General features: G+C 48.3%; 1 protein-coding gene and 1 pseudogene across 1 annotated transcript in view; both read right to left on the reverse strand.

Annotated features, from left to right (window-relative positions):
* Positions 1-17,872, reverse strand: part of EYA2 (EYA transcriptional coactivator and phosphatase 2) — a 258,658-nt gene that overhangs the window by 10,162 nt on the left and 230,624 nt on the right. Inside the window, exons 11-13 of the mRNA XM_059899040.1 lie at positions 7,501-7,559; positions 2,266-2,426; positions 932-1,046 (exon numbers count right to left, since the gene is read on the reverse strand). Coding sequence (XP_059755023.1) covers positions 932-1,046; positions 2,266-2,426; positions 7,501-7,559 — 335 coding nt within the window. The remainder of the gene's footprint in view (positions 1-931; positions 1,047-2,265; positions 2,427-7,500; positions 7,560-17,872) is intronic.
* LOC132349357 (small ribosomal subunit protein uS2-like) lies at positions 3,214-5,812 on the reverse strand (annotated as a pseudogene).

A 17,872-nucleotide genomic window follows, 5' to 3' on the forward strand; every position in this document is an offset into this window, starting at 1 on the left:
CCACGGAGCAACTAAGCCCATGCGCCACAACTACTGAGCCTGTGCTCTAGAGCCCGTGAGCCACAACTACTGAGCCTGCACTCTGCAACAAGAGAAGCCACCACAACAAGAAGCCCGCACACCAAAGAGTAGCTCCTGCTCACCACAATTAGGGAAAGCCCGTGCACAGCAACGAAGACCCAACGCAGCCAAAAATAAAATAAATAAAAAAAAATGTTTACTGCAAGGGCCACACACTAAAGTAGCTGTAGGGACCTATTGGCAGTGTGCATGAGTGACATGGAACAAGTGTAGGACAACAGGGAGAGGTGAGGACTGGGGTAAACTGCAGAGCACATGCCAGTTCTGACGTTTTCCAAGATCCCCGAAACCTGCAGCTATGGATGAACTTTCCCAGTCTTTGGGACAAAGTGTTTGTTTATCAAACAAAACACATCAGCAGGATGGATTCAGCTCATGAGCTGCCATTTTGTGACCATTCATCTGTTGGCTCACAAGAATTCTGATGCTGCAGGGGAGTAATTTGTTCTCTGGCCCAGCTGATCTTATTTAAGAGCAAGAAGCAATTCAGTGGGAGGTCTAGAATGAAACTGGGCCCTCCTGACCTCACTAAGAGCCCGCCAGATGATCTGTGTGATCCTATAAAATGGTTTTCACGGGGTGATGTTGTGGGCAAGAGCGGATGGGACGATAGACCTACGTACAAAGGTCTTTAGCTCTGCTGGCCCCTGATCAGTCTCTGCAACTATCTGCACATCTGAGGGACAAGGTGTCCATGGTGCCTTGTACACCTCAGCTTTATCAAATGTCTGGAAGGTGTGCAGGGGAGAATTTGGGGGTCCAATTCTCCCAAGTGTGGAAATGGAGGGGCCACCACTCTCAAATGGGAGAAAGTTCAGTGGCACAAAGGAAAACGGGGGCTCCCACCTACCGGGAATTGATGAGGTTTAGTGCCTTCAGGGAGTGGGTCAGCCAGAGGTCCGTCAGAGCTTCCAGCTCGGCTCTGAGCTGTAGCCAGGTCTCTCTTTTGGGAGCTCCTATCAAGCCTATGGACAAAGCAAATAAAAATAATAGTTGCTGTCATTTTAAAGGGCTGGGGGGGGAGTAGGGTTAGGGAAGGTGAGTCTAGGTTTCAAATCAGATGACACCCAAGGTCAACTTCAATCCAGTGACCTTAATTTTATTTTGAGATTGACTGGATCAGTCAATGGAGTTGAGTAGCCGCCTACTCAAACCTCTTCCCTTTACTGGCCAGTAGCTGGTTAGAGACCTTGTGATAATCAAAAACATCCCCAAATGCCTCCTGGGCGGGGTGGGGCGGCGGGGGAAGTGGCATCACCTGTTAAGAGCCAGCGGCCTAGAGAATTCGAGAAATAGTGATCGAGGGCCTGGTCACTGCCGAGCCAACCCTGCCTTCAGCCCCTTCCAGACTTCTTGTTCAGTGTGATAGCCAGTGCTCTCCTGCCACCGAAGCTGGTGGCTTTCACCTCGGCTGCACAGTAGAGTCACCAGGGAGCTCTCTGAGTCCCGATGCCAGGCAGCAGCCAGGCCAAGAACATCAGAACTGGAAACTCCTCAAGGGGTTCCAATATGAGCCAAGTCTGAGAACCAGTGTTTCCACAGACCAGCTGGGAATCGTGTTAAAAATGCAGATCTGACTCAGTCACCTGGGGAGGGGCCGGAGAGCCTACATTTCCAACAAGCTCCCAGGTGACGCTCATGTGGCTGCTCCACGGACCGCGGTCTGAGTCGTGAGGGCTGAAGCCAGTGGTCCTCAAATCCCAACGAGCATGAGAATCACCCGGAGGGCAAGTTAAGACACAGAGGGCCGGGCCCACCCCAGAGCTTCAGGTGCAACAGGTCTGAGGTGGGGCCCGAGAACCTGCATGTCCAGCAAGTCCCCAGTTCATGGTGATGTTGCTGGTCCAAGGACCACACGTGGAGAACCACGGCGGGGGTGGGGGGGGTGCAATCATGGGCAAGACGCTTCATCCCTTCCTCAGCTTCCCAGCCCCGCCCCCCCCCGCCCCGCCCCCCTAAAGTGAGGCTAATGAAATCTTAGTACCCTCTTCCAGAGGGCGTCACAAGGGTGACACTGAGTGAGCTACAACTTATAAGCCTCTCAGAGCAGTACCTGGCACAGGGCAGGTGGGATGCGAGTGACAGCATCCATCCTTGATGAATTTCCCTTGGTCCAGGGGGTGCGCCTGGAGCACAGGCAGACCCTCTGACCGCCGTGGACGACGCTCTCCCCGACCCACTCACCGCCGACGTTGTTCTTGTAGGTGTTGTACGTCTCCTTCACTCGCCGGTAGCGGAAGGCCAGCTTCCTCATCCAGTCCACGCCGCCGTGCACGCCAGAGCCCAGGCACAAGTTGGCCCCCGGGGCCGAACTATGGAAGCCATCAGCGGAGAAGTTGTAGGTGCTGGGGAGACGGAAGAGGGCAGGGGGTGGGAGAAGAGACAGTGTTCATGTCGGGGAGGTGGGAGCTCTTCACCAGGAGACCCATGGGGTGGGGCGTGGGGCACCCACGATGTCCCCGAATGTTCGAGGGTGCTGTGGGCATGTGCGTTCTGGGAGAAGCAGGACCATAGTTTTTATTAACTTTCCCAACAACGGTGGCATCCTTTGCTCTTGCCTACTCAGCATCCATTCTCCTTTCCTTTGGTATCAAAGAGCATCTCTATTTTGGGGGGGCAGCCATTCTGTCCCCTGCATACAGTGGCCAAGCTGGGGAAAGCCTCCCTCTCTCCCCCTTTAGAATCTGAAGCTGGAAGGCAGCTCCAAAAAATGGTTGGCCTTGGTTCATCCTGAGAGAAGGGTCCAGAAGAAAATGCCAGTTAGTTTCTGCCACTCTGATCCCCAAATCTGCTCTGCTTCACATGCCCCATAAGCCCTGACTGCTGACCTTTTCTTCCTATTCTGTGAGCATCTCTGTTATCTTTCCACAGACATTCCCTATGTTGGGGACGTCCCTGGCAGTCCAGTGGTTAAGACTCTGCACTCCCAATGCAGGGGGCATGGGTTCAATCCCTGGTCCGAGAACTAAGATCCTGCATGCCGCAGGGCATGGACAGCAAAAAAAAAAAAAAAAAAAAGAAATTCCCTATGTTAATTTTTTTATCTGTTAAATTAAGCAGAGCCGATTGCTGGTGCTTCGCAGACATAACCCTCCATCAGCATGAAGCGTGGTCTGGGGACGAGTCAGAGTGTCATGTGAAGTTAATGACAGAAGCGGCAGCTGGGAACCAGAAAGGGGAAAGTGTGGGCGATTGACCACCTACAGCAGCTAGAGCGTGAGAACGAAAGCCCTAGCTCTCCATGGAACACCATTTTCTTTCCCTCCACCGGAAACTTGGTACAGGTTTGCAAAACCACAGGACGTTGCAAGGCAAAACCAGAGCGTGACAAGGGATGTGTGGACCAAAAACTTCAAAAGTGAAAGTCTCTTCGAAGAGAAAAAGCCTGGGGGGAGCAGGTCAGCGTGGTATACCACGGCCTCTCGGGGGATGGGTTTGGCTGACTTTTTTTCTCTTTGCACTATTTTATTGTTTCTGGATTTTCTGTGATGAGTTTAGGGGTAGAGAAAGATATTGTATTTTTTAAAAAGATGTGATGCACTAGGGATGAAACAACACTAGGAAATTGTATCTTAGGTATCCCCGGTTTAACGCCACTGCTGCAGCAGATAAAAGGGAATTTGAAAAGTGTGAAGTGCTGGGTCATTCTCCCTGTGGGCCACATGATGTGCTGATGCCCATGTGCCGTCCTGCACCATTCTGTGCCTGGGGCTCAGCCTGACAGCCTGAATATCGAACTGGTGACAACAAAACCCCTGCAGGATCCACAGAAACGCCTTGAGTGATGCCTCAAACTCAACAGATTTTACCACGTGGGCTCACTGGGGCAGGTGTGCCAGGAGGACACTGACCCAGGTGACTTAATCCCAAAGGCCTCAAACGTAGACCCTGGCATTCCCTCCAGAGCAGGCTGGGTACACAGTCACAGAGAGATACCAACAGGCTGACAGAAGTTCTTTAGATGTCTTCAAATTTTTGCCCAGATGTCCATAAACACACACACACACATTCACCTGGGTCATTTTTCACAGACATTTGTGTGAGTGTGCGTGTTTATAAAATTGGAAGCAAGTAACTCATAATGTCAGAAAGTGGTGAGTTGGAGATGGTGGGAACAGGGGTGATCATAGTTTCTTCTCTGCTCTTTACTGAATTACTCAAATTTTAAAAGTTGGGGACTTCCCTGGCGGTCCAGTGGTTAGGACTCTGCGCTTTCACTGCCGAGGGCAAGGGTTCAATCCCTGGTTGGGGAACTAAGATCCCACGTGCCTCGTGGCGTGGCCAAAAAAAACAAATACAATACAATAAAATAAAAATATAGGTTGTGTGTAATTAACTTGTTTGACCACTAGCTTGACATCGTGGTATTTGACACCATAACTTCTGAGATCTTGAGAAGGTTATTAAAAAAAAAATTTAAAAAGATGCATGGAGAATAAGATATGACTGTTTCTAATAACTTGTTTGCATGATAACCTCCTCTTTCCCATGAAAGATGCCAGTAGGTTTATTACACAGACATGTTGCTGCTGCTTTCTTCTCAGTCCCTCCCTTGGGTGGCGGTGACCAGGGGCTAAAGAGAAATAAAATATCCCCAACTAGTAAAAGGGAGCAGAAAACATCTAATCGTAGGGGCAGAGAGCCATTTAGCAAGGACTACTCACTGTGCTGGGCACTTTTCTAGCACATTCTTATCCTGATGAGAAAGGGGCTATGTGACTTTATCCCATCATGGCCCCTCATTTCCAGAAGCCACACTTTAAATTGACACGTGCTCCTTCCTCTCTACTGTCAAGGTTCCCATCTTGCTAGAGAATGTCTTCTGCTTTTTCTTTTTTAAAGAAATTTTATTTTCCATCAACCTCATTTCCATTTTCTGTTTAAGAGTCTTTGGAAGAACAGCTTCGGACCACTCAGTGGTCGTGCCTCCCCAACCAGTGGCCTGAGCTCCGCAGTCTTCAGTAGGGAGCCGCTGGGCAGGCACAGAGGGCATCTGTGAGCCTTCAGACTGGTCTGCGACCTCGGGTTGAGTGGCAGTGAACTTGGGAGCTGGAGCATCCATTCACCCCGACGTTGCTCCAGGGTTACAGTCTTTTCAGCAGCGGCCTGCTCTTCCTTTTCAGGCTCTTCTGGATCCCTGTAGAAGCAGAGATCAGGCATGACCTCCCCGGGTGCTCACGGAAGATGGTACCGCGCACGCGCAGGACATCCCAGGCCAGCATCCACCGCGTCAGACCCGCTGGGGAAGCTCCCTTGTTGTTGTAGGGACGGCGCAGAGGAGAGTCTGCTACACACAGCAACGGTAGGCAGGTTAACACGAGAGCCTCTGGGAGAGGCTGGTGGTCAGCGCTGGAATCAGTAACCACCAGAAGTCGTGGCGCCTGGAAGGCTGCCTGGATCTGGTAAGTGAAGGTTCCAGGAGTGAAACAGCCAGAGATAGAAGTAGCTCCGGCGGCAGCGGCAAACTTCAGCACAGCTCACCGGTCAGTCTTCTGGAGGACATGACACTGACATCGGCTGGGTTTTCAGTGGCAGCCATGGCACAAGCTGCCGGCAGAAGCTTCTCCCCTGTTCTCTTCAGATTTATGATGCAGATGCTGTCACTTTTCCTTCTGTAGATGGACCGATCCATTTGGAAGTCAAGGTTGGTGCCTCCTAACTGGGTTCCTGCTGCAAAGAATTGGAGGACATCCTCCTTTTTCATTTGCAGGACATCAAGGACTCCGGACATTGTGGAAATTTCCCTTTAAGTAATGATGGGAATCTAGAACAATGCCTTATGGACCCCTCCCTGGGTAGTGCAGAAAGGCTAGAGAATTTACTCTTGAAAAGGAACACTGACTCTGCAAACTCAGGATACCTGGGGAGATGCCTGGATGTTCTGCTAAGAGGTGGAGGGCAGGGAAGGGTGTCCGTGAATCCTGCCTCACCCACTTACCAGCTGTGTGAGATTGGGCAGGTTACTGAACCTCTCTGTGCCTCCCATTCCCCAAGTGTAAAACGATGATGATGATAAGAGCAACTATTTCCTAGGGTTACTGTGAAGATGCAGTGAGTTAAGTCACATAGAGCAACTGGAACAAGGCATGGTGCAAAGCAAGGGCGTTACCACTGTTGGTCTTTACTGTTAACTGAAAACAAAACAAAACAAAACAAAACAAGGGGCATTTGATAGTTGGTGCCTAGCACACAGTAGGTGCTTAATAGATATTTCTTGAATGAACAAATGGGGAATTTGGCTTCTAGTGGGAAAAAAACACCCTTGGATTGTGGATTCTTGAAATGAGGTACCAAACAACTCAGCATGAATCAGGGTTCAGAGGGACACTGCTCTAAATTCCAAGCCAGCCAACTACAGGGGAAACGATAAAAACACAACACTGGTTGCTCACTGCCTTGAAAGGGAGAGTGGTTCCCTGGGATGACTTCATGAAAAGGACACGATTAGCCTTGACCTGGGGTTTATTTACTCCACAAATTAATCAGTCCTGGCTGGCACTGAAGCCGTGCTCCTTGCCAGGCCTGACTGCAGAAGGGATTTTCTGAATGGCTAATTAAAACGAAGCAGGCGATGCCCAGCTATCACTTCTAATTGTGCTGGGCTTTGAAAAGACTTGCAGGGCTCAGGAACAGAAACTTTGATTTCTTTTTTTTTTTTTTGAGTAAGTTGGAAGACACACCTAGGAAGCAAACACTAAGTTAAGTTACCACGAATGGCTCACAGGCAAAACGTTATTTGGTCTCATAATATTTTTGATGGGCCTAGAGGCGTTGAATAGTGATAATTTTGATAAGCACAGATTAATAACCAGGGTTCCGTTTTTATAATGGGCAGGCTTGGAACATTCCAGCCACATTCTTCTGAAAGCTGTCTCATTTTGAGCAGTTGGGTACCTTATTTCTGGAATTCACATCCTAGGAGTGTTTTCCCCTAGAAATCAGACATACCACTTACTCACTCAAGAAATATTTTTTTGAGTGTTGACTATATCAGTTTTACATTAAATAACGTATGTATGTTAGTTGAGTGCAGTCAAACCTTGGAGAAAGGTTTACCAGACTCTTGATGGTGGTGATTCTGGGAGACAAGATCAGAGGTGGTGTATGACATTTTTTTACAATGTGCATGCATTACTTTAGTAAGCAGGGAAAAACCCACAGAGAGATAAACATAAGCAGAGTCACAGAGGGTCCGCAGAAAGCTCAGCCTCAGTGATTCGAGGTGATGCGGAGCAGCCTGCAGGGTGCGGGGCAGGGTGGTGAGTTTTGAGTTCAGAGAAACGCCAGTCCCAGCTCTGGCTGAGGGCAGGCGCACCTTGCCCTGATAAGCAGCTCGTCCCTCCTCTCTGCTTCCTAGTGAAAGGCAAGCTTGATAACCAATCAGAAGGGGCATTTTTGATTGACTCCCCAAATTCCTACCTTAAATCTTGCCCATTGTCATCGGATGAGACATCGTCCACGTGGATCTGGTCACAGTCCTACAGAGAATTTGGCAAGAAGAGAAAAAGGGAGAAACGTGACTGGTGAAGCTGATGCAGCCTTTAAGAGCTGGTTTCATAAGCTGAGGGGTGAAGGAGCACTGGACTGGGAGTCAGAGTCCTGAATTCTAGTCCAAACTTTGCCACTAAAGGTCAGGTGACCTTGGGCTAAGTCTCATCCTCTTTTGCCTTTGGCTATAAGGGGTGGTGGTGACCGTATAATTTATCATGCAAACCTAGATAGTTTTGCAATGTAAAGGGGGCTGCTATCAACGTTCCATTAGGAGGACAGGCACAAAATAGGACCTATCTCCCTCTGCCCCCAGGTACACTAGGACCTATGGTTATCATGGCCATACGGTGGAAGCCTCTCACTATTCAAAGTGTTTCCTCTGCTTGGAATGCTCTTCTGCTTTCATCTGCTTAGTGAACCTTGTATTCTTCAAGCATTAGCTTCAGGAGGTACCCCCTGCCCAAGTCCCCCTCTGTGTCCCACGATCTGTGACCATCATTTATCAAGCATTACTATGTGCCAGGCACCATTCCAAGGGTTCGCCGTTCAATGGACTCCAATAACATGCTGCTTTCCACCACCCATACATCTCTCAGTTCTCTTTGGAGAAATACTACGCGTAACACATGGGAGTTAAGATTGAGGGGAGGGGATGATGTAGGTGGGCACATGACCCAGGCTCAACCAATCAGAGAGACCCACGGTCCCTCTGGCCACAGTGATTACTTCAGAGATGAGTGTGTGGCCTCAGCTGGACCAATGAGACCCAGCCCTGGGACTTTTGGGAAAGAGGAGCTCTCCTTTCCCTAGAGCTGCTGGATGGTGAGATTAAGCCTGGGGCTGTCAGAGGAAAGTAGGTCTGGGAGTTGGAGAGAGGGATGAGGTCCCGATCACATTGTTTGCTCCTCTGGATCCAGCCACAACCGAGACAAGGCCACCCTGACTACTATGGTAGGCTGAATGATAGCCCCCGCAAAACATCCCTGTCCTAATCTCAGGAAACGTATACAGAAAAAGGCACTTTGCAGATGTGATTAAGTTAAAAATCTTGAGATGGGGAGATTATCCTGGATTTTCCAGGTGGACCCCAAATGTAATTACAAGGGTCCTTGTAAATAAGAGGCAGAGGGGTATTTGACGACAGAGAGAAGGGAACTGGAGTGAGGTGCTTTGAAGATGAAGGCAGAGGCCGCAAGCCAAGAAATACAGGCGGCCACCAGAAGCCGAAAATGGCGAAGAAACATATTCTCCCCTCAAAGCCTCCAGAAGAAACCAGCTCTGCCAACATCTTCAGCCCAGTGAAATTGATTTTGGACATTGATCTCCAGAACTGTGTTGTTTTAAGCCACTAAGTGTGTGGTAATTTGGTACAGCAGCCGTAGGAGACGAATACACGGACTTTTTTCCATTTAAGTGAGTGGAGATGGATTTCTGTCATTTTGCAACCAAGAGGCAAGTGATGCAACAGCCCCCAAGGAAGCCTGTGAACTCTACATCCATCAGAAAGTCCATTCAGATGATCGGTCCATAAGGCAAAAATCGTGAGCACGCTGTGCCTGCCCCCCGATGGTACTGGTTAGAGCTCAGGCTCTGGAATCAGATCGCCTGGGTTTGGATCCTGGATCCAACCACTTGAGCAAGTGACTTAACCACCCCGAATCTCAGAGATCAGTTTGGCAAATGGAGATAATAACAGAACCTGCTTCACAAGGTTGACGAGAGGAGAAGGGTCTGGCTACATAAATGTTAGTTTTGATTATTGTGTTAAGATTTGTAAACATCCACGTTTTGGTTTGCAAGACAATTTCAGGGGGCAGATATCTCCTCGCAAAGACTGCTAGAGAGAGGAGATGCACATGGAACTTTGAGCTTGACCTCTGAGAGAAAAACTGGTTGTAACATCTCTGGGCCCTTGAAGGGAGGAGAGAAGCTGGGAAAAAAATGGTGTTGTCAACATTTTGAGCAGATCTCTTTTTACACAGGGAAGAGGCTTGAGTTTATCTTTGAGAACAAGAGTTTTGCTGGGGGATGATGGGACCACCTTCCCTCCATCACTTTTTAAAGATATACAGAGGTAACTTAGTTGTTACGGAGATGCGGGGGTAGAGGGGGTGGGGACAGTGGCATTTGGGGCAGCCTGGGCTGCTTTGTGGGGATCAAGTTTGGAACCTGGAAGAAGGGGTGGTGTGGCCCCTGATCCCTCTCTGGCCCCCCTGAATGAGCTTTGGACTGGAAGGCGGTTTGCTGGATCCTCTGGATTGGAAAGAGGTTTGTTTCCAGAGTCCCTGGCACACTTTGCCCACAGCTCTGTGGCAGTGACAAAGTAGGACTCAGGGTCCTGCTGCAAGGCACCTCACGTGTCTGTGGGCCTGGCACAGCGCCCAGGCGTGGGCAACGGTGTGCTCTGACAGGTCTGACAGCAGGGGGGTCAGCCATGGGCAAATGGTAGCCGGAGCAGAGGGCAAAGAACATGGCGGACGCTCAGTGGTGACCCCAACTGAGAAACTCTTTGGATAGTACTGGAAAAAGACTAGGTGGGGGGCACTGAGTGACCGTCCTTGAGTGAGCAGACATCTGGTTTACACCTAAATCTTTTCTGCTGTATTCCATATTTCCTTTCTTTCCACGCACCCAGGATTCTAATGTCTTGGTGGTATAATTGATCCCCCTCCCTGAGAGGGTGTGTCCTTTCCTAAATAGTTGAGCACGATGGTACGCCCCAACTGGAAGAGTCGATAGTCACATTATCTAATACAGTAGAGGTTAGCCACATGTGGTTCTTTATAGTTAAATTAAAATTAAACAGAATAGAAAATTCAGTTCCTTAGGCCTATTTCAAGTGCTCAATAGCCAAATGGAGCCAATGGCTACCATACTGGATGGTGCACGTTTTCCATCATTGCAGAACATTCTATTGGACAGTGCAGCTCTGGAGGGATAAAGAAACAAGGTTGACAATTTCTCTGCTGTGTTGATAGGTTCATTAAGGAAGAGCTTGCAAGCTGGTCTGGAGACATATCTCATTTAGCCCAAAATGTGCTTAAAACATTAAAACATTTTTTGGAACAATAGCCATCTCTCTCTCTCCCCCTTTCCTCCCTCCCTTCTCGCTCTTCTTGTTCTCCCTCTTTCTCTGTCTCTCTAGATTTTCAGCTACTTTGAGAATTTACATGCTCTGGCAACGCAGGGCTTGCATTCTTCTATCCTGAGAATCCTTAGCCCTGACATCCATCTCCACTCCTCTGCAGTCTCTACTGGGTTCTCCTCACTCTACCTTACCTGGTTACTTGGCCCCTGTGGGCATCCTAGTTTGAAACCTCTGATCCAGAGCAATCTCATATACATGGAAGGATCCTAGGGCCAGCAATCCTAACAGGTTAATGAAAACTGTATTTAAAAGCCAGGGTTGACTTCGGAGACCCAGGCACCGAGGAAAAATTAATAGCAGATTTCCCCCCAGTCCATTGCTTTGCCTGACATTGGAAAAACACCTCCCCGTGGCCCCCAGGCCTTCCCTCAAGCTTGAAAGCTGCTCTGGGGGGTCACCAGGGCTCAGGCCCCTGGGCAGGGTTCCCTGTGCTTTCCCTGATGTCAGGGGAAAGGTATGTGGGGAGGCTCTGTTTTTCTCATTTGCGAGGGGATTGTCGGGGGTGCTAAAGTGTGACAACAGTAGCGATCACATTTCGGGCTTAATAAAATACCATGACGCTCAGCTAGACACTACCTCATACCCCACCAGCTGACCTGGATTGAGTTACCCGCTGAGCCAGCACCGAGGGGAGCGGGACAATGTGGAGGACACGAAGATGGGGCTGGGCCCTGGGGGAAGAAGATCACATGCCTTTCAACCGTGCTGCACGGGGGGCAGGCCTCTCAAAGGATGCCAGCTTCTCACGGCCCAGGGTGCTTCTGGCCTCTCTGGAGTCAGTGTGTGACTATCATAGGTGGGGGGGTGGGCGGGGTCTGAGCGGGACCACCCGCCCAAGACAGAGGATGGGTTCCTGTGGCCTTGCCATTGGTGAGGCGCAGTGGGGCTGAGGAACTGACACTTCCTGACCCAGAGAAACACCTGCAAAGAGTCTCGTGCAAGGATGTCCAGCATCTCAGTGAGAAACTGCAAACACCTGCAGTTCCCTCGATTGTATCATGGTGGAATGAACTGTGGTATATCCATTCAGGGGAATCCTACCCGGCAGCTCACAAGAAAGAGGGAGATAGTTATGTTGGCACATGGAAATGTTTCCAAGACATCCTACAGTGCAAAAAGCAGCAGACTGGAGAATGAGACATCCAGTATCACACATGTCGCTATTTATAAAAACCAATTAAAAACAAAACAAGGTGTTATATATGAATGTATCCATATACATAAATGGAAATAGAAAGATCTGGATGCTTACACATCTGACGGGGGACAGTAATTCCATCTGGGGAGGCACTGGCGCTGGGTTAGTGGTCAAAGGAGGCTTTAATCTTACTGAAATGCTTTCTTTCCTTTCCTTCCTTCCTCCCTCCCTGTTTCCTTCCTTCCCTCCTTCCTTCCTTTACAAGGAGAATATGGACATATATTGCTTTTGAAAAATAAAAGTATCTCCCTGGGAGGAGAGGAGAAGGCAGGATCTCACACTGGAGGACAGAGGCCAGCAATATATAGCCTCTGACTGGCTCCCAGTATGCCGGGGTCTGTGCTCAGCACTTCACATAGATTAACGGGGATACTACTGTCATTCATCTTATACAGGAGAAAATGAGGTGAGAGAAGTACAGGAACGGGTCTGTTATGAGCTGAATTGTGTCCCCTCAAAAGATGTTGCTAGTCCTAACCCCAGTACCTGGGAATGTGACCTTATTTGGAAAGAGGGTCTTCACTGATGATCAAGTTAAGATGGGGTCATGAGGGTGGGCCTTAATCCAATATGACTGATGTCCTGATAAAAAAGGGAAATCTGGACACAGAGACAGATATGCTCACAGGGAGAACATCATGTGACCGTGAGGGCAGAGGTGGAGTGATAGGTCTACAAGCCAAGGAATGTCTTGGAGAAGCTAGGAGAGAGGGGCAAGGAGCAGATTCTCCCTCAGAGCCCTCAGAAGGAGCCAACCCTGCTGACACTTTGATCTTGAACTTCTGGTCTCAAGACCTGCAGGACAGGAAGTTTCTGTTGTTTAAGTCACCCAGTCTGGGTACTTTGTTACCCCAGAAAACTTCCGAGGCCATACAGTGAGGGTGAGGAGGAGGCCAGGAGGCTGTCTGCCTCCAGAGCCTGTGCTTGCAAAGACCCATCCATCCTAAGACTAATTTATACAAATGCCTCCTGTGGGCCCGGAACAGCATCAGAGGATGCTTGGGTCAAGAGAGGAGAGGTTTCGGGACTAACCTGACTCTTGTCCTCAAGGTACTTCTTATGTCCCCGGAAAAGAGAGCCTCCCCTGCTGCTCCCATCATGGTCCAAGCCATCATTACCTGCCACCTACACCAGAGGGTGGCAAACTATGACCCGGGGGCTACATCTGGCCTGCCCGCTGTTTGTGTAAACAAAGTTTTATTGGAACACAGCCATGCTCATTCATTTACATACTGTCTAGGGCTGATTTTGTCCTACAACGGGAGAACTGAGTAGTTGAGACAGAGACAGTCTGAGCCGCAGAGCTTAAAATGCTTACTCTCTGGCTCCTTACAGAAAAAGTTAACTGACCCCTGACTCAGACTATTATAGTCACCTCCTCACTCTCCCTGCTTCTACCCTTGTCTACCCCCCATCTTTCCAGCCTAGTCTCCATCCAGCAGCCAGAGGGATCCTGTTAAACCCTAAGTCAGATCCTGTCCCTCCCCTGCTCAGAACCCCATAATGGCTCCCACCTCCCTCCAGGTGAAAGCACAGTCCTCACCATGACTCGGGCCCCACTCGTCGGCCCACCCTCCCACTCATCACTCTCCCCCCACCATCTCCCACCCCTCTCACTGCACTGCAGACACAGCAGGCCCTGCTAGTCCTTCAATAACCCTCATGCTCTTGCCCCAGGGCCTTTGCATTTGCTGTTCCTTCTGTTTTGAATACTTTTCCCTTCTCTTTCCATCTATCAAAAGCCTGCGAAGGTTTGTTGATGTCACTGCCTTTGTAAAAACTGCCCCAACTCTACGCCATGTCAGGACAAATGTTTCTGTGCTTCCACACTTTGTGGGGCCTGTAGGGTTAATCTAGGCCTGATATAATGGCCGATTTCTTCTTTCATCTGCTAAACTGGGAAACCCTAAAGGTAGTGCCTTTTTTTTTTTTTTTTAAACTGGTTTTTGCAAGGTCAGAGAGTACAGCAGTTAAGAACACAGACTCTGGGATCTGGGTCAAATTCTGACTCTGCTTACTAACAGAATGGACTTGGACAAGGTACTAATCTTCGTGACTCTCAACTTCCTTGTCTGTAATTGAGGTATAGAATGGTACTGCCCACATAGGGTTTTGTAAGGATCGAATGAATCAATACAGGTAAAGCATTTTGAAAAGTCCCTCGCCCACAGAAAATGCCACATACACGTTTGCCTTAATTATCTCTAGTATTACTATTCTGAATTCCATAGGCCCAAACTGAATTGAGTTCACCACCGAAAGAGGTTCACGGATGGTCAGCTCTGCTGATGAAGCAATTTAGAAGCAAAGCAGGACGTTGCAGTCTTCAGTCCAAATTCCAAAGACACGTCAGGATGCTACACATTAATGCATCTCAGGAAGCGGGGCGGAAGCGAACTAGGGTAGAGACATTCAGTTTCACACGTCCTTGATGTTGTAGTTGGCCTTCAAATGCCCATCCCTGGGCTCCAGTGTCAGCCCCGCTGTTCCCTAGGTGTGTGATCTTGGGAAAGTTACTAGACACCTGTGAGTCTTCAGGTTTTTTTTTTTGTAATAAACTTTTTTTTTTTTGGCTGCATCAGGTCTTCATTGCTGCGCGCAGGCTTTCTCTAGTTGCAACGAGTGGGGGCTACTCTTCATTGTGGTGTGCGGGCTTCTCATCGCGGTGGCTTCTCTTGTTGTGGAGCACGGGCTCTAGGCACACGGGCTTCAGTAGTTGTGGTGCATGGGCTCAGTAGTTGTGGCTCGCGGGCCCTAGAGCGCAGGCTCAGTAGTTGTGGTGCATGGGCTTAGTTGCTCCATGGCATGTGGGATCTTCCCGGACCAGAGATCAAACCCGTGTTCCCTGCATTGGCAGGTGGATTCTTAACCACTGTGCCACCAGGGAAGTCCCTGTGATAAACTTTTAATTTTAGAATAGTTTTAGATTTACAGAAAAATTGTGAATACAGTAGAGTATTCCCATATATCCCACACCCAGTTTCTTTTATTGTTAACATCTTATATTCAAATAGTATATTTGTCACAACTAATAAATATCACTATATTATTATTAACTAATGTCAATTCTTTATTCAGTTTTTCTACTGCCATTCTTTTTCTCTTCCAGGATCCCATCTGGGGTCCTGGGCCCACATTACATTTTGTCGTCTTGTCTCTTTAGGTTCTTCTGGGTTGTGATAGTTTCTCAGACTTTCCTTGGTTTTAGTGACAGTTTAAAGGAGTGCTCGTCAGGTATTTTGCAGAATGTTTCAACTGGGATTTGTCTGATGTTTTTCTCATGGTTAGACTGGAGTTATGGGTTTTGGTGAGGAAGATCACAGAGGTAAAAGTGCCACTCTCATCACATCACATCATATCAAGGGTACATACTATCAACATGACATCACTGTTGATGTTGACCTTGATCACTTGGCTTAGGTAGTGTTCCTCAGGCTTCTCCACTGTAAAGTTACTCTCCCCCCACCTTTCCATAGTATACTCTTTGGAAGGAAGAAACTATGCAAAGCTCACAGTAAACGGTAGAGTATCTACATAAATTATTTTGAATTTTTCTGTATGGGAGATTTGTCTGTTCTCCCCCACTTATTTATTCAATCATTTATCTGTGTCAGTATGGACTCATGGGTACTTATTTTATATTTTGGGTTGAATACTATGTTATTTGTTTTAGTACTCAAAGTGTTCCAGCTCTGGCCACTGGGAACCCTTCCAGTCAGCACTTGTGTCCCTTTGACATACCCCATCATCATGGGGTTTTTTGAGCACTTCTTTAGTTTTTGGTACAGTAAGATGCTCCATGTTTATCATGTAACTTCTCTGTCCCAGCCCTAGAATCAGTCACTTCTCCAAGGAGCCCTGGTTCCTTTCACTGGAAAATGGTGTTTTGAAGCCAAGATCTGGATGCTGGGTGTGCTAGTTGCTACAGGAGTGTCATTACTTCTGGGCCCTCTTGGGCAACAGACCAAGGTCTCCAGGATTTAAAAAAAATATTTATTTATTTATTTATTTGGTTGTGCCAGGTCTTAGTTGCAGCAGGCAGGCTCCTTAGTTGTGGCAGGCTCCTTAGTTGTGGCTCACGGGCTCCTTAGTTGTGGCTTGCTGGCTCCTTAGTTGTGGCATGCACATGGGATCTAGTTCCCTGGCCAGGGATCGAACCCAGGCCCCCTGCATTGGGAGCGTGGAGTCTTAACCACCGTGCCACCAGGGAAGTCCTGGATTTTTAAAAAATTATGAAATATGGGTAATGCATCCACTTGCAGGTGTGTAACGAGGCATGTGGCTGGCCTAATAAATGATACCGATTATAGTCCAGACCACTCCTTTCACCAGTGTGGAAACTGAAGCTCAGACAGGGCCAAGTGGAACTTACATAAAGGGTCACAGGGCCTGAGTGAAGGTATCTGTGGGATTGCAGGAGCGTCCCATCTTTCATCAGTGATGACAGTGATTTATCCTTTTGTCATGTGCTCAAAGTCCAGATTTAGTTTCAAGGTAACATTAGTCTCCTGAAATGCATGAGAGAGCATCCCACCTTTTCTTTGCTCTACAGTTTGTGCAGGATGGGATTTATTTGTCCTTTCCTTGAATGTTTGGTGGAACTCTCGTTTAAAACGAGCTGGACCTGGTGCCTTTGTTAGAGCTGTACACTTTTTTTTTTTTTAATTAATTAATTTATTTATTATTTTTGGCTGTGTTGGGTCTTCGTTTCTGTGCGAGGACTTTCTCTAGTTGCGGCAAGCAGGGTCCCCTCTTCATCGCGGTGCGCGGGCCTCTCACTATTGCGGCCTCTCTTGTTGCGGAGCAAAGACTCCAGACGTGCAGGCTCAGTAGTTGTGGCTCACGGGCCTAGTTGCTCCGTGGCATGTGGGATCTTCCCAGACCAGGGCTCAAACCTGTGTCCCCTGCATTGGCAGGCAGATTCTCAACCACTGCGCCACCAGGGAAGCCCAGAGCTGTACACCTTTAACTACGATTTCAATTTCTCATGGTCACTGGTTTATTTATCTAAAAATTTTCCCCTTGGGTTAATTTTGATAATTTACATCTTTCTGAAAAGGGTCAACTTCATCCAGGTTTTCAAGTTCATTGGAACAATATTGCTCATGGTATTCTCATAATTAAAAAAAAAAAAAGAATCTCCCCTGAACCTACAATAATGTCCACCCTTTCATTCTGGATGTTGGTTACTGATCTCTTCTTCTCCCTCTTTTTTTTTCTTGTTCATGTTTGCCAAAGGCTTTCTACCTTAATGATCTTTTCAGTTACCAGTTCTTATTAATTTTCCTGGTTTTCTAATTTAAGGCTGTCTGGATCAGCCTTTGCCTGCACCCCATAGGTTTTGATCCTTAGTATTCTCGTCATTGCTTGTTTCTGAACAGTAAGCCCGGTGACAAATACCCATCAAAATCCATTCTGCTTATGCTGGTGACAGCTGGGGTTTTCCCAACCTGCTCTGCTGTGGTCTGATCCCATTACGTTTTGTCCTTGGCCGCCTGGAGACACGAATGCAGAAAGGAAATTGTTGACAAATTTGCTTTAGAAAAATGACTCTCATCCAAGCCCAGATGGACTCCCTGCCCACTCCTTCTCCTTCAAGGCAGGTATATTTTAAAAGTGAGAGTGCTTAATGCTGCCTCTAGACTAGCCAGAGAGGGGCCTGCTCCCTGGGAGGGAAACCTGGGCTGTCTTTCTCGTGTTGTTTAAGTGTTTAACTTATCTGAAGAGCACTAAACAGGTTGTGGCCTGTGTTGCATTAATGGTCAGTTGGGCAGGACGTCTTGGAGAGCAGCTCAGCGCTGACACGGTGAAATATTATTCTCCCTGACAGCTCCTGGAGAACCGTAAATCAGACGTTTAGCAATCAGGCCCAGGTGTCAGGCAGGCAGCCATGGCCTGCCCAGATTCCAGCCACTTCTGAGACCCTCCAGCATGATCCTTCCCAAAGCTCTGGC

Source organism: Balaenoptera ricei, chromosome 15, assembly GCF_028023285.1.
Source record: "Balaenoptera ricei isolate mBalRic1 chromosome 15, mBalRic1.hap2, whole genome shotgun sequence".
Taxonomy (NCBI): domain Eukaryota; kingdom Metazoa; phylum Chordata; class Mammalia; order Artiodactyla; family Balaenopteridae; genus Balaenoptera; species Balaenoptera ricei.